The 19,915-nt window shown below is 45.1% G+C and overlaps 1 protein-coding gene across 2 annotated transcripts; it reads right to left on the reverse strand.

Moving 5' to 3' along the window:
- Positions 1 to 1,942: 1,942 nt before the first annotated feature.
- C1H4orf54 (chromosome 1 C4orf54 homolog) lies at positions 1,943 to 18,827 on the reverse strand. Of its 2 annotated transcripts, XR_008373263.1 has the most exons (3): positions 13,250 to 18,827; positions 4,907 to 5,026; positions 1,943 to 2,635 (listed from the first exon to the last, which is right to left on the reverse strand). XR_008373263.1 is itself a non-coding variant. In XM_053555694.1 (2 exons), exon 1 carries the CDS (start codon positions 18,626 to 18,628, stop codon positions 13,289 to 13,291), a length of 5,340 nt encoding a protein of 1,779 aa, XP_053411669.1. In that variant the 5' UTR covers positions 18,629 to 18,827; the 3' UTR covers positions 1,943 to 5,026; positions 13,250 to 13,288. The 2 variants fall into 2 exon arrangements, 1 of the variants encoding a protein (XP_053411669.1); XM_053555694.1 differs by having other exon boundaries at positions 1,943 to 5,026.
- Between the last annotated feature and the right edge of the window lie 1,088 nt (positions 18,828 to 19,915).

Here is a 19,915-nt window from a genome sequence, read left to right on the forward strand (position 1 = left end):
GCTATAGAATCATAAATTTTTATTACTTTAAGCCACTAAATTTGTGGTCATTTGTTACCACAGCAATAGAAAAAAATAGTGTCTGGATGTGAAATATTAATATTTTATTTAAGTGGAAATGAACATACCTAAAGGTTGTTTTCTGAATTAAAATAAAGACAAACAATGCATGTTTTCTTTGTAGTTACTTTTACTGGAAAAAAAAACAAAACATTTTTTTCAAAACAGTCAAAAGACCATTACACAAGATTGCACAATCATTTACAAACGCTGGCAATTTAAGGTACGTAGGCCTAGACTCATAGAATCCTTGTCTAAGTAGCTTTTTCTCCATGTGCGATACACTGAAAAGGCAATTCTCAGAGCCCTTGGGCTGGATTCAAAGTCCCCTTGGCCAAGCTCACTGCATTCTACAATTGAAACACACCAGACCTCAGATGGGAACTTCTCAACAAAGATTTCCACATTGAGTGCCATTTAAAATTCCACATTCCATTTACCACCAGCTTTTTTCATAGTCAGAGGTATAATTCAGCATTATCCAGTGTCCTTCACTATTTATCACACAATTTACTCTCCTCGGTTCAGACATAACTTCTACGGTCTTCACAAGTCTTCACATTCTTTTCAACCAACCTGGTCTTTACTACACAATAGTATGATTTATATGTAAATATAGAAACCGGCAAAAGGGGTTGGGGGGAGAAAGAGAAAGGACCACCTGCTCTGGATACAGGTATGGTAGGTAAGCCCTGGGAAGGACTTTTGCCATTAACACCAACTTGTAAAAAGCAATTCTGAAGCTTAAAAAATGAAAATAAAAATCAAATTAGATGTGTGTGTGTTTTATTCTGCACCATTATAAACAGGAATAAATCTAATAATGTGCTCTAGTTACAACACGAAACACTGAAAGTTAACAGCTTACAAATGCTGCTTTAAACTTTCAGTTCTCTTCAGAGACATGGGGCCTACGAAGGAGTCCAATTTTTTCAGACTCTTCCCCTGGGCTTTGTACTCACATGTGCCACAGAGGGACATGATTTTGTTTTCCAGAGGACCAGAGTCTGCAATTCTGATTAGATTCAAGTTCAAGACATCAAGTAGCAAGTGCTACGTGCTTTATTAATGGTATTATGCACCTGTGAGGTCTACTTAGGACCCAGAAGTTAGTTAAGAATACGTAAGTAGTCTCTTGAAAATACATATCTTATCTCTATATATTTCTCCTTAGAAATTATGTAAAAGCCTAACATTTTATGAATTTGATTTTTCTAAGCAGTTTTCTTCAAACAAACTTACACACAATTTTTCCTCTCAACAGTACTGATAAAATACAGGGCACCTTTTTCTTTCAAGTATTCGGGTAAAATAGCATACCCTGAGAATCTGGGGTGCAAACCTACACCTTGTAAACTGTACAATGAAACTCCTCGAGCACCACAAAAGAAAATGTGTACCAGGATTGTTTTTGAACACAAGCACTATTATTGAATGTGTTTTCCATGCGCTCACACACATACTTATGATAAAATTATAGTCAATCTCCTTGGGAATCAATACTGTCCTGCAGTCCAAAGTATAATTTCAGGTAGCGTGAGCATTCGATTTGCAGCAAACACAGACTTTGATTTCTATGAAGTAGGAAAACAATTAAAATGTATCTTTTTTTTTTTTTTTTTTTTTTTTTTGTAGAGACAGAGTCTCACTGTACCGCCCTCGGATAGAGTGCCGTGGCATCACACGGCTCACAGCAACCTCTAACTCTTGGGCTTACGCGATTCTCTTGCCTCAGCCTCCCGAGCAGCTGGGACTACAGGCGCCCGCCACAACGCCCGGCTATTTTTTTGTTGCAGTTTGGTCGGGGCTGGGTTTGAACCCACCACCCTCGGCATATGGAGCCAACACCCTACTCACTGAGCCACAGGCGCCGCCCTAAAATGTATCTTTTTAAGAGGCAGGGATGATAATATCAAATCTAAAAAAAGAAAAAGGAATTCATATCACCAGTTATTCCCCAAGGATAGAAAGAGGAATTTGAAATGCACGTTAGTAGTCAACATTTATCATAAAGATGTCAAAGTTTAATTTGTTTTAGCTTATTTATTCAGGAATAATCAGCCATGTAGAAAGTCTATAAACCAAGTCATTACTTGGATATTGTGACCTCCATTTAATCCTGAGGACAATTTCAGTGAGTGCTTTCAAAAAAAAAAAATCCTGATGAATGAAATTTTCATACTGGCTACAAATGTGTTCAGTTTTCCAGAAATAATTCAAGTGGGGCATATTTCAAACGTGACATTTTACCGAGGAGGAAAAAGAGGATATAGGTTAAGATTTCTACACATAATGCCCTGTGGTTCTTCTGGAAAACCAGACCACGTGTAACCCTGCGAGGAAATTGCAAACACCAGATTCTGCAATTCTGATTAGATTCAAGCTCAAAGAACTATTTAGGAAACGCTTTATTAATGATTTTATGTACCCAAAGCATAAAAGGGTAGTTCAGTACCTTAAAGGGGCATTGTTAGGATAACGGTTTTATGGGTCAGAGGGCTTCATGGACTCTTGTTTGATTCCCCTTTGGTTGAAAAAAGACGGGCGCATCACTTCATCCAGATATCCACGCAACCTCGAGAAAGGACAAAACAAAGACAACAAGGCTCGAGATTTGCCTCCTGCCTATGCAAATGTTCTTTCCCTATCACTTGAGGTAGTAAATGGCCTAGCAGCTTTATATAGTCCAGCAAAATAAAGAACCATGAAATTATTAATAAATGGTATTCATAGAACATTATTTTAAAGTTACATTTGCAACCACTTGGACCTTCACGACATCCTTGGCAACTTCCCAGAGGGTATAACCTGGCAGAATCATCAAATGGAAAGTTTTCCTTTCTTTCCTAGTTTCTGTCGTAGTTTACCTCAATGTGGGAATTTAAAGCTCAGATCTGCTGGTGATAAATATTAATAGTTTATGGGCCCCCACACCCTCAACTGTACCACATTCTAAGGAGAGAAGCATCTGTTTCTGAACAGCTGGCAAGCAGTGCCAACAGCGTGGCCACTGGGATTTCCTAAAGTGGTTTTAAACCAGTCTTCCAAGCGCTGGTTGCTTCCACCTAAATCAAATACTTGAGATTTCATGGTGGCACTTTCAATTTGAAAGTTTGAGCGCTCTGAAATGGATTCTGCTTTCTTGGTTTAATATTGACTTCAAGCCTGCTAATCTCTTCTGAAAATGAGGAGTACTGATGCTGTAGGATTTACTTCCTGGTGGTGAAAAATTCAGTTCTGGGTAAGAAGACCTCTGTGACAAAGAAACAAACAATAATTTCCCTGAATATGGCACAAGGGTGTCTTTCTTTATACACAGAAATTATGTTTCACATTTCGTGTTTCATGTCTCATAAAGGCTATAGCTTCATTTTCATAGCTCATTGGCCAAACAAGCAATTCAGTTGTGACCAAACCTGACTATTTCTACCTCAAACCTTTCCCTTTGCCCAGGAAAACATTTTCTAGAGTAAGATCCTTTTAAGGAAAGCCCTGAAAGGGAAGTTGCATTCTTTGTTTGTTTGTTTATTTATAGAGTCTGAGATGAGAAGCACAGCTACAAAATAATCAGATACAAATCGTACAAAAACCACCTGTTTTACTCACACCTTCAGTCATGAGTAGCATAAAATTCTGTGGCCTTCAAGGTGAAATTTTAGACACAAACCAAATACTGATGATGATTAAAATTAAAATAAGGCTTTAAAAATTTTTTTCAGAATACTTTATCTTTAGTAAATAAGTAAATAAAAGGAGATTATTTTAAAGCCTGGGAGAACTTTCAGATTATTCCTTTAAAAAAGCCACTAAGAAATATTTCAATGTAACCTTTGCCGAGTACATACTGACATACTTATTCATTGTAATAAGCTAATTATTTACTGTTCAATCAACTGTGAACACTCACTCAAATAGCCTTCAGAATTGGGGTTCAATGGTGACTAATTGAATGTGGAAGAAAGATTCCATGATTTGGATCCTCAGCCTCTCTTAAAACCTGCTTCACAAGAAGCAAGTACTATAACTTTATGTTGCTGCTTTGGACTGGTTGCGCTGGTTGAGGGCTGGAGTGAATCTCAGCCACTGAATCAGCATCACATTCTAGAGAATGTGCCCTCAACAGGTCACTCTTTATAGACCCCACACAATTTGGGAGAGACAGGAATAGGCAACTACAGAGGGACTCACTGAAGAAAATAAACACGTTCTATACTCACAACAATGGTTGGATTCTTAAAGGGAAATAGATACTTTACCCTTTTTTTGAGACCAAGAACTTACTTTTAAATGCAATCATTGGCTTTCTCCAGTATTTCAAGCCATTCTATGTTAAGGCAACAAATAATTTCATGGCATGGCGCAGACGGGAAAATTAAAACAAAGTGCAGATGTTAAAATCACTATTTTTCACAATCACATTTGAAATCATGCCAAACCAAATAAAAGAACACATAGACCACAACCAAAAGCACAAGTAGGTTTGGCTGGTATATGATTCAAAGAACCATCAGGTTTCAAACATAGCTGCAGCTATGCCAGCTAACCCTGATAGAGTCTAAGAACCTATGCGAAGATTTGTGATCCAAATTGTTGATTTGCTGGCTTGGTTTGCAACAGAACCAACCCCATTCTGTTGTATGTTTTGACAGAACCATGTGAACAAAGGGATGGTTTGCCTAGTCGCAAGTGCAGGAGGGGAGGAGGTGAATAGAAAGCTTATATCCTGTATTAAAGTATAAAAAGAAATAGTTTGATAGGGAAAAATGCAACCATCCAACTTAGTAAAACTAAAATAACAGAAACTGCCTCAGGAGGGTTGTTCAGGAAAATACAGAAAGTTACACACTTGGTTTAGAAGAAGCAAAATTAAGAATAACGCATGTGGAAGAAGTTTTTCACATGAATTCTTAGTGCTGTTACAATGCAACTTTCAGACTGAAGAAGAATAGTCCATCTTGTCTTGCTCCTATAAAAAAGCATAGTCAAAAAAAGTCCGTTAGTTCTAAAAGCAAATCTTGCTTTTAAAAAAGCAAGAAAAATATCAAGGCATATTTCATTTAACCATTTGGCTGATTTCAATATTAATGATGAAGCTCCTGTTTTAAAAGATATTTGGCAAATATATTTCTGAACTTAATAGACAGTACATGACTTTAAGAAATTGCCCAGAGTGGAACCTAAATTAAAGCTAATTGACTTTCAAAAAATGGTTTTAGGGTTAAGTGTTTCGTTTCATTGAAATCATTCCTAGCAGGGATAAAATGGTGTAATAGATATGTTCCTAAAATTAACATGTAGAAGTGACATTTTTAACTAAACAGAAACATTTGAAATTTAACGGGAGCTAGTAAGCAAATGAAATGAGTAAGCGCTGTACTGAGAAATCTTATAAAGCAAATGATCATTACCTAAATTATGTAGAATTTCACACAGTGCATTTTGTTTGAAGTGAAATATACTGCTTGGAACTTATAGCTTAGTTAAATTCATTCTAAGACAGCACTGACATGTTCTAAAGCCTCCTGAAAATTAGCCATTTCGTTCTATTTCTAGATAGACATTGTATATAGTAGATATACTAGAACTTTGCCTAAAGAACTTTTTTTAACATTTGGGAATTGATATTTGAACATAATATCATAAAGACAGAAATAGGATAGTTGACAGGTAATATTTTGTTAGGGATTAAGGAGACTTATGTGAGAAATAACATAAGTCTCAATTAACAGCTATCTAACCAATTATGTGCAATTAGGGTAGTGAGGCAAGGGATATTTAAATTCTGTCACTTAGAAACAGACCTGTTTAAATATATGTTTAAGAAAAAAGAAGTCTATAAGGATAATATGGTTTCGTGGCTTATACGGATATACCTCCTGTTCATTTTACTGTTTTGTACTTAGTGTTGAGTAATGAATGAACTTCAGAATGAAAGGGATGATTACGGGTTTAGAACCTCTCATTTGCTAAATTTAAGTTTTAATATTTTATGACATACAGAGCAACAATAGGAAAAAACATTAAAAGAAGAGAAAAGAAAATAGAAGGCTAAGAATAATAATTTCAATGTGGATCCAGGGATCTTACAACAACTCTGGCTGAGTCTTAGCATAAGGCCAGGTTTGCAAAGACTCCTTGTGCAGAGTGAGAAGGCAGAGGCGAGGGTGGGGGGAGATTGCACTACTGCAGTGACTATAGGATGGTGATAGTAGTCTGAAAAATGGAGGAGAAATCTGGTACAGTCTAGTAGGATCACATCTAGGGATTAATAATCCCGATATTGCCTTTTTGGATAGTCCCAGGATACTTCTTCTGCTTACACTAACTTCAGAGGAGCTAGTCCAATTCCAATTAAAGAAAAAATAGTAAAGATTGTCAATATAACCTATCAGAAGCCTCATAAACTTTTCTTGTGGACCAGGGATCACGAAGAAGTCAATAAAGTCGAAAGGGGTCACTGTACTGTGCCTTCAGGGAGTTTGGTTGGATGACTTCCAATGATTTCAGGGCCAGAACATATGACAGCTCAGGAGGGACGCTGGGTCAGATTTTCCTTTTCTCTGAGTTGTAACCTCCGAGAAGGGCTTGGGAGACACTAGAGTACCCTGACACATAGCCAGCGGGCCTGCCCCTAGGGTCTACAAAGCTGTGCACACAGCCTCCAATTGGGGAAACAGCAATCCTGGACGTGGCCCCTGCCACTGCCCTGGGAGTCTGCATGGATAAGCGCCCTGAGCTGACAGGGGGATTCTGAGACATTATGAATCTCGAGACTGAATGCTTACTATGCACCATTTATGGGCTGTGTTTTTCATAATAGTTTTATAATTCAAACTTCACCATTCTCCTGCAAGATAGCCCCACTTTACAGGTGAGGAAATGGGTTCAGACAAGAGCAAATCACTTGTCTAGAGATTACTAGACAGTGTTAGACTTTGAGTGGTGCCGCCTAACTTCAAGCACCCAGACTTGTGCTTTAGGCAAAGACACGCAGCTCCCCATCAGCTAAGATGCTTTAGCCCATTGGCAACCCAAGGGCTCCCGCTCTCACCTGCACAGCACACGTCTGTCCCTCCTTGTACACACAAAACACAACCGCGCCACTTCTAGGGCCACACTCCCTAGAAGTTCTGAAACTGGCTCAAGTTTCTTTCTGGGGCATAAAATGTTCTAAAGAAAGTGGATTTTTTTTTTAATCTGATATTTTAAGCTTTTTTTTTTTTTTTTTTGAGACAGAGTCTCACTACGTCGCCCTTGGTAAAGTGCTGTGGCGTCACAGCTCACAACAACCTCAAACTTGGGTTTAAGCAATTCTCTTGCCTCAGCCTCCCAAGAAGCTGGGACTAAGGCACCCGCCACAATGCCTGACTATTTATGTTGTTGTTTGGCCGGCCCCGGGCAGGTTTGAACCTACCAGCCCTGGTGTATGTGGCTGGTGCCCTAACCACTGGGCAATGAGCACCAAGCCAAAGCTGATTTTTTTTTTTTTTAATAAAAATATACATAGAGGCTTAGTATATGCTGGATATTGCTAGATTCAGGATTAATTTTTTTAGCTTATTCTCTTTCCCTACTATCCTTCCTCCAAACCCACAGTAAACACACACACACACCCCATAGCAGTGAAATGACTACGAGATTCTATTTCCTCTTAAGTAAGACTCTTACTTTCCTTTGAATGAAACTGAAGTTAGGAAAATAAGCAGCAGGAAAGCTGGCCAAACCCCATCTGTGTTCTCTCCTCCCCCCACCCAAGGACATTAATATTTCAAATAATTACCAGGATGATGCGGCTAAGGGGAAAAAGGCTATGTCTGAAAACTTTCAGAGAAGTAGGTAATAAGAAAGGCCTGACACAGAGGACAGATAAGGGAAAGAGGGCAATCACAATGGAATTGAGACCAGAAGGCAGAGAGTAAGAGAAGTGGATGGTCAAGGGCTCACCTATAAGAGTGGGGCCCATGGAGGTTGAAGGACCTGGACTTAGGAGCTGTTAACCTGGGACAAGTTACTTTTTTCATCTGCCAAATGGGGATTAAAAATAGTAACTACTTGTTTTAGAAATTGAATGGCATAATGTTAAGTATTGGTATATACTAAGTGATTAATATATTAGCTGATACGTTTCATTTTTTATTAATTTTTGAGAGGGCAAGGAAGAAAATATACAGGCAAAATAATTAATTACGGAGAAAGGTACAAAATAGTCAGCCAGAGGAAAGCTACAATCCATAAAAGGGAAAGGTAGAAAAGAAAAGGCAAAAAGACACTAAGGAAATAATAACAATAATAATAAAACCCAGCAGCTATATAAAGTAATTGGGAGAGCAAGCCCCAACCAAGTTAGGGGGAAGAATAGATATAAACTATTTGATTCAGGGAAGCAATCATGGAATAAACTGAAAATGAATGTCAAGCTTGCAGCCTGCGGCCCAGCTACTTGGCCTGTGCTGGCAAAGACAGGAGGGGCAGCCAGGTTCCTGTCCCACTAGTGACTTGCCAAAGCTGCACAAAGCTTTAAGAATGTTCAGGTGGTGGAGCTGACAGCATCCACCCTGCCCTTGAAGCTGTAATAAAAACCAACTAAAAGAAAAAGTGAGAAAAAGGGAAGGAGCCGGGTGGCTCTTTGAATTTAATTGAGTTGAAGTGAATAGGAAATGAGAAACCACAACAAAGAATAAATTGCAAAAAAAAAAAAAAAAAATTGCAAAGAACAAAAAATGCATTTTCAAATGGCAAGGGAAAAACCAGGGCCTAGTGGGACAGACACCAGGAAGTAAGGCCATTGAAGAAAAGTGGCGTTAGGGTGAAAAGAGGAGCAGAAATGCACAGCAAGAAGAGCACACCCTGCACTCAGCCCGGCAACACGGCGCCCTGACATGGAGTGTTCAGGTGCTGAGCCCCAGCTCTGCCCTGAAAAGAAAGTGTGACTAAAGAGGGGTCATTTAACCTCATTGAGCCTCAATTTCCTCTTGCAATTTTAATATAAGGGGACTGGGTTTGATGACCTAAATATGGGTCTAGAGCCCCCTAGAGCACTCTACGAAAATAGCTCTCCCTGAATCCAGCCCCTTTTCTTTCTGCTTCAGTTCTGACATGTGGGGCCCTATTCAGGGGCACAGAAACAACTGAGGTGAGAAAGACAGACCAACAATGTAGGAACAACATGAAGCACACTGAGAAACAAAGAAACAAAGTCTTAGGGAAGAAAATGGAGATTCTGTAACAAATGGAACAAATTATAGTACAACCTCTGTAAATTGCTGACCCAAGGCACTGTAACAAACTGCTCAATATAGGGAGGTGGTCAACACAGGGAACTAGGCCCACTGTACTGATACATACACGTGATACATGTCAGGTCTGTGAAAATCAGGTCAACTTAAGGAGGTGGTGAATGTAGGGAGGTCAACTATCAGGGTTCTACTGTAAGAACAACACTCTCATGCTGGGATCCACTATTAATGGGCATGGTACCAACTAACATTTTTAAAAATAAATATTACATATTTATTTGATCTTCATGACCTTGTTAATGTATTTAGCACCAAGTCTCAATTATAATTTCAAAACTAAAATATAACATCTAAGCGGGTGGGCAGGAGAAAGCCTGAGAGTGAATGTCAGAGAAAGAAAAATACAGCCGTGTGCCTCAAAGGGAAACTAAAACAGAAATCATCTGTCAAGAAGCTGTCAAAGATCCTGAGGAGAAGAGACTGCAAAACCAAAATAGACAGACAGACAAAAAAAGCCTCACACACAAAAAGAGAAAGCGGTGAAGTTTTGCAACTGGTGTGCCTAGCACACTGGCGTGTTGCACCTGGGTTCTTGTGTGACCCTCTGGCCTTTGGGCTACCAGGTGCCAGGCAGTGAACAGCCTTGTCTATTCACGGCATTACCAAATGATCAAATAAACAATATTATCAATTCTTTTTTAGAAGGGTTGCAGCATTGGCAAAGTTTGAGAAACACTGGAATACTGACCACAGGATGAAGAGAAGTGAGAAAAATCATCCTATAAAATAAAAATAAAACAAAATTCATAACAGACAAATCAGAAAGACCATTGTAGTTGGTTATGCTTAAATAGACATAGGGCAGAAAAAAGTAAAGCTCCCTGTTGCAATGTGGTGCTAAAAATAGATGATGAAATACTTATTATTTGAGCTGGAAGGAATCTTAAAGCTTGTGACGGTTTTTGAACACTGGTTTTGCAGTTGTGTGTGCACACGTCTGTCTCCAACTGCTGTAGTGTTGGCTCCTGACTGGTGGGACCATACGGGGTTACAAGTGGGTTCACAGCTACACCACAGAGTACCCGGTGGCTGGTAGAGGGTAGGCATATAATTCACATTTGTCAAGTGAATGAGGGAATTAGTGCACTTTGTTTCAAACATTCATTTTACAAATTTCCAGAGAGGCCAACGAAACATAGATGCTTAATGGCCAGACGTCACTAAGGAGCAGATCCCGGGCGTTCTTGCCAGTTCAGAGCCCATTGCAACTCCCCTGCCACGCTTCCTTTGCCCCAGGCCTCCTGGGTAGAGCGGTCTGCAGGGAGCACGGTGTGGCCCAGGAGTAAAGAGCCAGCTCCGTAGGTCCTAGCTCTCTCCCTCGCTGGGGAATCAAAACCATTTCTTTGTAAGTGGGACTTGAAAAATTGCAAGTTTTCTTCTCTGTGAAATACTGTGGCCCCATAAAATCATTTATGGGACCTCTTACTACCCCATGTCAAAAACACAAATCTCTGCCATCAGTCTCTGGTTTTCAAAGGAAACACTTAGCTGAAGCTCCCTCACACTGACCATCCAAATGAGCACCAGTGGGGTTTTTTGAAATGTCTGAAGTGTTTAACAAACTTTTTCACACAAGGAAAAGAACTACTCACTTCTTGATTTTTTAAAAATCTATCTGACTTTCCTTCTGAAAGTGGTACAGAACTTTCAGAAAGAGGAATTTTGAAGGATTTTAATTCATTATTTGATTTTGGCTAAGTCAGTTTTTGCCTGCACACAAAAACTAACATTTAGTTCATATTTAAGACTATTCTTAAATTAAGAAACCTGCTTTGCTTTTCTATCTATCTTTGGGATGGTTTACTAAAATAAAGGTTGTGCTTTCAAAAATGGAAAAATGTTAAAAAATCCCTATTTGAGTCTCAAATACTAAAAGCTCTGTATTTGATGGAGACAAGTCCAAGTCTAATCTCTCTAGACTCAACAGGCAAGAGAAAAGCCAGAGGCAGCTGCTAAGAGGGCACCGTGCAAGTGTGTGCCGGTCCTCCTCCTCCCCTCTGTCCTCTCTTTCCCTGGCCTCTGCACCTCCACAGCTTGCACAAAGGCCTCACAGGATTAGCTGGCCTGAAATAGCCCTAGGTAAACATACCACCTGTCCAGGAAATTAAAAGACTTTTGCCTACGAGAGGCTCTTCCTTCAGCAAAACTAGTTCTCTAATTCTGGGTCTCCTTCCCATCTGAATTGAATGTTTTCTTTTTTTCCTATACCAAACAACAGATGCATTATTTATCTGTAATTCCTCCCTCCCCCCTTTACTTGTGATCATCAGAAAGTGCCTGGAGTAGCCTCTTAGAGTTCAAATCATCTATTTATAGGTTGCAACTAACATGAACCTGAATCCTTAGAGAAAAACACAGGATTTTTGACCAGTGACTAATGTTGACTTATAGTATGATAAATGTAATAACATACAGTAACAATCCCCTACTTTGAAAAAGTTTTTATAGCTCACAATACACTGTTAAATCATCTGACATTCAGTTGCATGTCAAGGGATAAATGTCCCCACTAGAGATGACATATGAATGCCAGAGAGTTTGTCATGCGGAATATCACACAGCTGGTGACAATTTGTGTCAGTTTATAATCCAATGATCCTAATGACTAACTGAAGGTTCTTTTATGGCACAAAACAACAATGCTCCTTTGTTCATTTTTACTTAAACCAGGGAAAAGATAAATGGCTTATTTCTACTCTAGATGCATAAGTAGGGTTTCTTTTCTCTCTGTCTCCTGTTTTGGGGTTCAGTATATGATTTTACCAGGGAGTGAAAGTCCTAGAAGCATTTAGGATCTCAACCCTTCCCAATCTGAAGAGAACAAGAGTATGGGGGACAAGTTTGTCCCTACTGTTCAGATAGTTTTGCACTCCCATCTGTGAGAGTCTTTGCTCTATCTTTATGTGTTTGACCTGAAATGTCCTGGTTTCAGCAAGCCAAGCTCTCTCTTCCTATCAAGTTCCATGGACTGTATTTACAGCAGGGATTCCTGTCTGTGGATTTGGGTTAACCTTGGGAGTCAGGAATTTATTTTCTCTGATTTCCTTTACATAGAAATCAGTGTGGAAATTATTTTCTGAATAAAGAGAACACAGATACGAAAATGAGTGCTTTGTGGTGACTGGCAGTGAAGCACGGTGGATTCAGTCTGAGCAAGATTGGATTAAACACAGCAACTCCATTCAAGGAGAAGCTGCAGCTCCAGAATCATCTGCTCCCTCACAGAGATCAAACCGTGTGTGTGTGTGTGTGTGTGTGTGTGTGTGTATAAGATCCATTGAAGACCTTAACTTTGCCCTAAGAAAAAGTGTTCCAATCATCTGAAAAGTGAAGAACAAGAACTTAAAAAATACAGCACCTTTGTATAAGCAATTTTAAGAGGAAGAGGGGAAAGAACATTTCTGTGGGCTCTAGAAAACATCTTAATGAGAAAACACCTGTCTTTGAGTGTCTTTACTTCTGGGGAGCAAAAAGATTAAAGGGAATGCCAGTGATCTCCCAGGATATTTGGTGCCTTCTGTTACTGGGGCTTCCAGGAACAAAGAGTGAGGCTCACTGTACAAAATATAGACTGGGTATCGTTTGTATGCCCTGCCAGCCTTTACCAAAAGCTGAAGGGTCAAACCCAAGGTTCACTTGTCTCCCATTGTCCAGTGGGAAAAACAGGCAATTAGAAAAGGTCAAAGGAAAGGCTGACTTTAGGTACAGAGGAGTGTGGAAAGGAGTTTACCTGGAAAGAAAATTAGCTCCTTCATATACTGGCTGGGGTTTGGTTCTATTGTTTCAAACTGCCCATATCTAGAACCAGATTTCTCTGTTGCAAATCTCTCACTTCAAAGGCAAAGAAACAGGACTATTCTTAATCTCTTAAAGCCTGAGTAAAATGGACTTACCAGCCCCTGCTTTGTTCTCCTCTCCTGGGACTGCTCGCATCATCTGTGCTCCACCACAAAGCTCATGGTGGTGCCGTCGAAGGATGGGGCAGCAACGAGCCGCGGTCCCAGGGGCTGCGACGTGATGCTGATGACCGGCTTGCTGTGTAGCTGGGCAAAGCCCTTGGCCCCCACAAGCTGGGATGTGGCCACTGGGGCTGAGGAAGAAGAGGAGGTGGGAGACTGTCCGGAAGCCATGAAGTATGGGGCCTCTGTGAACACGGCAGATGTCTCTTTGCTGGGGTGCTCTGCCGCCATGGGGGAGAGCTCACTGCCCCCTTGAGTGTGAGCAGTTGGTGTGGACTGCAGGGCATTGGTGGGCAGCACCGTGGGCAGAAACCCGGGGTAGATCATGTAGGTGGGTCCATAAGCCCCAGGACTCAGGGCTAAGGGAGGCACAGGGAAGGACATGGGAGCCACAGCCTGCTGCTGGGAGGTCATGGGCACATCCACGTACTGCCCCGTCTCAGGGTCAAACAGTCTCCGTGTGAGGGGCTGCACTGGGGTGTCCACCAGATAGTACTGGCCAGTCGTGACATCCAGGAGCATCTTACGCTGTGTCTGCTGAGGCTTTGGCTGCTGGAAGGGGTCTGTGGTGACCGAAGCTGGGCCTGAAGGAGCTGGGGCAGGCATGCCAGGCGGGGAGAAGCATAGGACCTGGGACTGGGCCCCCTGTAGGGTGAAGGGCAGTGGCTGCTGGTGGTAGATGGCCCTTGGGGGATGCTCAGGGCTCGGTAGCCCTGCGGGGGCAGCTACAGTCTCCCGCGGGTTGTCAGCTTTGGTACGCCAAGCTGGCCGGCTGGTTCCACTGACCTGAGAGCCTTTGGGGCTGCTGGGGACCTGACTGCGGGCGCTCAGTGGGGGTAAACTGCAGAGAGTGGCAGCTGAGGAGGTGAGGGGGCCCTCCCTCGCAGCCCCAGGCCGCACCCCGGCAGCAGAGCTTCCTTTAATAGGGATGGTCAGGTAATTCCCACAGTCACTGTTGCTCTTCTCCAGATTGCTGCCACTTTTCCTGTTGGTCACCTCATCAGGAAGTGCCCGGGTGGCCGGAGAGATCTTGAGGGACCGAAGTCCCTGCGATTTGATGCCCTTGGCCGCTGAAGGACTCTCAGGAGAAGGCCCTTGTGGGAACTTGCCGGCTACGCCTCCAGTTTTTTGGGCACTGCTGGCACTCACCGTGAACGCGCTCTGGTTGCTGGGGAGTGGGGGGAGGGGCTGCAGGGGTTGGGTTCTCTCCACATCCTTGTGGACTGAAGGGATGTAGAGAGATCGGGGCCTCTGCCTGGCCAAGTTCTCAAAGGCAGCTGCCCTGGCGGACACACTCTCAGAGCTGGGGTTGGAGTTTCTCCGCTGCAGACGTTCTAGTGGGGCCCCTCGAAAGACCACATCACCTTTGTGCCCTGGGCCCCGGTCTTCCCCCTCACCCATCCGTTTGGCCACCATGTCGTGGCCTCCCTCAGCACCCAGCACCCCTTCCCTCTCCTCGCTGGCAATGAGCGACAGGACGTGGCTGTCCGTCATCATGGGCAGGGGGTCGCTCTTGCGCTTCCACTCATTCCTGTTGAAGCTGTACAGCTCTTCCATGGACCGCACCGCAGCAGTCAGCTTCTCCAGAGCATTTGGGGCTGGCTTGGGGGCTTTGCCTTCCTCCCTGACTTCCTCCTCCTTCAGTTTCTCTGGGGTCTTCTGGGCAGAAGCCTTGGAAACGATCTTCAGCACAGGCAAGTATGAGCCCTGCTCAGGCTTATTCGGGGCAATGGTGGCCACAGGCAGCCTGCCAGATGCCCTGTGAACCAAAACCGTCCCTTCTGGGGAGGGATTCGAGACATTGCTGCTGCCACTTTTGCCCACGCTGTCTCTTGGCTCCCGGTCCACGCTGTCCTCCCTCTGGTTCACCACCGCCTGGCACGTAATCACCAAGGGGGACAGGGACCTGGACCCAGCAGCTGCAGCAACCAGCTGCCTGGTTTTGGGCCCTGTCAGCCCCTGCTCTGGAGTGACACTGCCCTTGTCCATGCTGTCCCCTGTCCCCTTGATGAGTTTTCTCACGTCTCTCACCTGGTGCAGGGGGCCTTGAGCCTTGGACTTGTCTCTGATGTCTCTCACCTGAAAATGGGGCACTTTTTCCAGATTGTCCCCACGGAAGAGTTTCTGCTGCGCCCTGCTGCTGTCCTCAACGGTCTTGAAGAGGTTGGAGGCGCTGCCACTGGCCAGCTTGGGCGTGAGGAGCTTGGCAATGTTGAAGTCGGAGCTTGGCTGCTGCACGCTGCCCAGCCGGATCTTGATTTCCGGAGCCTTGGGCCTAATCACTGCCGTGGAGGTGGCCTGGGCAGCGGGGTACTTGGTGGCCTGCTTCCCCGGCTGCTTTTCCTTGGGTGTCTGCGGGATGTTGGGGACAAACAGGCGAGACATGATGGTCGCCTTGCTGGCAGAGATCTCCCCGAGATCAGCCCTCCAGTCTGCTCCTCTGGGGAGCTTCAGCTTCCCGACCGACGCTTGCTCCTGGCGCTTTTCGGCCTCCTTTTCCTTCCAGGAGCGGAAGGCGCTGTTCCGACTGCGCAGAAAGATGCCCTTGACGGTCTCTGAGGCGCTCTTTTTAATTTCACACACTTCTGTGTGTACCTCGGGGAAATTCCGGCCGGAGCCTGCAGCGCTCTCCCGAGGGGTACAGGCTTTGAACACTGGGGATTTAGACCCTGCTACGGACCCTTCCCCGCCTGCATCAGACACGCTGACCACTGTGTACTCAGAGCCGGCCTCCGAGTGGTGGGAGCTCTGCCGCTGCAGGCCCCTCTCCCGCGGCTTCTCACCCCCGGGGAAGGGTTCCGGCTCCCTGGAGGTGCGGGGCAGCTTGCGCTGGGATGTGTCGGTGACCTCTCCCCTCTCCATTTTGAACTCGTGTTCCCGCTGCATCTTCTTGGAAATAACATTTTTGAGCAGACTGGAAGCGAACTTGGACTTCTGGGGGCCATCAGCACGGGAGGCAGGCTTGCTGCTTTCAGAGGTCTCTGAGCTGTCGTCTGTGTACACAGACCCTGGACCCTTGCTGGAGCCTTTGGTGGCCCTGCAAGCCCCAGTGGCTGAGCTGGCTTTGCTCTCACTGCGTAAATTCAGGGGCTCGAGAAGGGTGACGACGCGGGAGCCAGTCTGCACCTGCTTCTGGAAACACAGGGGTGTCTCCACGTGTTTGATTTCCCCCTCAACTTTGCTGACCACGAACTCCAAGGCCTTGGTCTGGGACTTCTTGGACTGGATGTAGAGCTGGTCTGCAGCGGCCCTGGCCGCGCCGCCCTTCCTCAGACCTGCGGCCACCGAGGACGCGCTGCTCCGGAGGAGGCTCTGTTCCACCCTGGCTCCAACACCCCCACATTTTAAGTCCAGGAAGGTCGACCAGCGGCCAAAGCCCACTTCAGAGAGCGTGGTGGAGGACTCCCGGGAGCTGATGTTCAGAGCCTCAAAGTAGGGGTAGGCTAGGCTGCGGAAGGCCCGGGAGGTCAGGTTACGCACCTCTTTGTCTGCATCGTCCAGTTCGCTCACCGCACTGGAGGCTCCACTGGAGTAGTCCACCAGCTCCTTCGCCCTGATGGCCCCGCACCTGGTTTGCAGGCGAGCAGGGACGGCGATGAATTTCTTTGCATGGTCCTGAGCCACGGCTGCAGCCCGCTTTTGCTTCAGTGAACTTGAATTCTGTTCAGCAGGGACGCGGAGGCTCATGTCGCCTTCATGCTTGGCAGAATAAATAATGTTTTGCTTTGCACGCACGTTGCTAGGCTCATTTATAGCCCGGGAAGTCGGTTTGATTGATAGGAGGATCTGGCTTGCACTCCCACAGCTGCTGGCGGCGGCGGCTGCTGACCCTGAAGCTGCCCCCAGGGATTCGGGCAAGGGCTGGCTCACAGGGGCAGTGCCAGGCCCAGTGGGTGGGGGCGTGGGTCCGCCGTCAGAGGGGCCGCTGCACACTTCGGTGCTGCTGGTGTCACCATCTCTGCGCCCTGCCTTGGGGCGCGCCAAGTCACTGCTGGTGGGGCTCGGTGTCCTGGTGGCGTTGGTGCTGGGAGTGGTGCTGAGGTAGCAGCTGTTGTCATCTTCTTCGGTTGGGGTGGTGACATCCCCCGGGGTCTCATCGCTGCCACCAAAGGAAGCATAGTCCACGAACGAGTAGATCACATTGTTGTCCTCGAAATCCCAGCGGGAGGCCAGCCCCACGTCGAAGTCCGTGTCCTGCCCCACTTCACTCAGCTGGATCTCATGGGTGGTGATGTAGTGAGCCTCTTGGTCTTTGGGGGGGTCCCTGCTGCCCTGGGACTTGGCAATAATGTCCCTGCAGTCTGTGCCATTTCCTCCTCCTCCTTCCGATTTTCTCCCTTTTTCTCCTCCCCTGGGCTGGCAACCCTCACTCTCACTGCTTTCACTCTCAAATCCTAAGGATGAAGAGGAAGTGGCCAGACCCCCAGTCCAGGTGGTAGACTCTTCCATTTTGGAAAGGCCATCCTCTTCTGCTTTGTCCACAGGAGAGGAGGATGCGGAGGATGAGAAGTTGCCACCCTCACCATTGGCAGAGAGCTGGGATCTGGAGAGACTGGAGGACGCAGGACTCTTCTGGGGGGTTGGAGCCTTGCACTCCTGACTGCTGGGTTCATCTTGGGCTTTCTCTCTTGAGCTCCCAGAGGCACTCCCATCCCTAGGGCAGGGCCCCAGGGTAAGTTTCATGGTCCTGGGACTCTCCCTCTGGACTTCAGCTGAAGTGCACATCTCCACATACTTCGCCTCTAGCTGGGAAGAAGCTGAAGGCCTGGGAAGCAGCCGCAGCTGCTGTTGGAGCTCCTGGCTGTCTTGAGCTCTGCTCACCGGGTCTTCCATCTCCACTGCTCTGGCCTGCGAATCCAGCTCAGAAGTGGTGGCTTCCATTTTGAGCCCTCGTCCAGGTTTCAGCGACAGGAAGAGGCACTGGTGAGCACTGGGGATGTCTCCGGTCCCTTTTTGGCTCCAGAGGGGCTTCAGAGTTGCCCGAAGCAGAGTGGCACGTGCCTGGACTGGCCCTAAGGCTGTAGGCACCACTGCCGCTGCTGCCACTACCTCCCAGTTCTTCAGCCCCTGTGGCGGGGACGCAGCAAGCCTGAGGGAGGTGGGAAAGCTCCAGGATGGGGCAGCGGCAGAGGTGGTCGGTGGCTGAGGGGCTGCTGCTCTGGCCGAGACAGTGGCCAGCGTCCCGCAGCGGAGCTGTCCTGTGCAGTTGTTTGCCGGGCGGTGTTGGCAATTGGGAGTCTGAATGCCATCGGCCACGGAAGGAGCAGCATCTGTAGAGTGACCCTGAGACTGCCTGAAATGAAAGGAAAGCATGTGCTGTTTCTTGTGAAGTCTGGTCCCTTTCCTGGATGGGGCGAGAGAGGGTCACGTCATTCCAGAAATATTTTTAGTGTCTATTCCCTAGTCATACTAAAACCACACTTGAGGGTAGAGAGAAGAGGCTCTAAAGAGCTGAAAAGAGAAGGTTGGGGGTGGAAGAGTCATGTGGGTTCTAATTCAAATCAACCAAATGTTCTATGTAATCTATTATAGAGATGTCTAGCGAGTATGAAAATTATTCTTTCCTTACTGCCATCTTTCATTCTCAAGTCTCTGATTAAATGGATTCCCCCCCCCTTGTTCTTAAATAAAATTCAAATTTTGCACTGCATTTCAAATCAACTAAGGACACTCCGGAAATATTTTAAAATCTCCCTTGCACATATATGGTAGCTTTATATTTGCCTCAAAAAATACATTTCTTTTTCTTTGGGGAGCCAAATCAGATAAGTTTAGGTTATGAGATTTTTTCACAGGAATAGAATATTCTGTCCCTCTTTCTCCAAGTTACAGTCTATGAAACATAACATTTTTTTTTTCAAAATAGGAAGAATCTCTTCCAGAATCCTTACTGTGTTGATGAAAAGTATGAAAGGGCAGTTTTTTAAGACCTAAAACTTCACAATTTAAATGAACTTGTAATTATAGTCACTGAAAAGGAGCACCTAAGGCCAAAATGGACACTCCTTCAAATCCCTGTATCTCATCAATCTCAAAAAAGTTCCCTAAACTTGTAAAACTGTGGAAAACAATAAACCACCAATTAAATATAGCCTGACAGCAAACTCATGATTCGGTTACGCTGGCTAAATTCCAGGCCCCCAGGGCACCAAGTCAAAAAGAGAAAGAACAAGGAACACACTTACCCTTTAAGAGTACAGTGCGGCTTGGAGGGAGGTTCGCAGAGGAAATATGACCTGTTGGCACGCCCCATAGAAACGAAGCCAAAATCCCAGTTCACTAGCTCTGAGGTATATCCATTTCAGAGAATTCAGTAGTTGTTCAAGAAAATTTGCCAGGCAACCCAAGACAGGGGTCTGTGCTGGCCATGCTCAGACAGATTCCTTGGGTACTATCAGCAGCGAACGATTCTTGATTTTGGTGAGATCTTATCACCTGCCAGGCCCAATTCCACCACTATACATAGTCTATGTGTCACTTATGCCAATTGAATAAAGGACTATTTTAAACATCCACATTTGTAGGGAACAAAAATAACATCATCAAGCATCCCCTTCCAACAGGAATGCCACCCCCACGTCAAAAAATGTTCCTTCCTCA

Source organism: Nycticebus coucang, chromosome 1 (assembly GCF_027406575.1).
Source record: "Nycticebus coucang isolate mNycCou1 chromosome 1, mNycCou1.pri, whole genome shotgun sequence".
In the NCBI taxonomy this organism is placed as follows: domain Eukaryota; kingdom Metazoa; phylum Chordata; class Mammalia; order Primates; family Lorisidae; genus Nycticebus; species Nycticebus coucang.

Coding starts and splice junctions, on each gene's coding strand:
- C1H4orf54 (XM_053555694.1), bottom strand. CDS start 18,628: ATGCTTTCCTTTCATTTCAGGCAGTCTCAGGGTCACTCTACAGATGCT.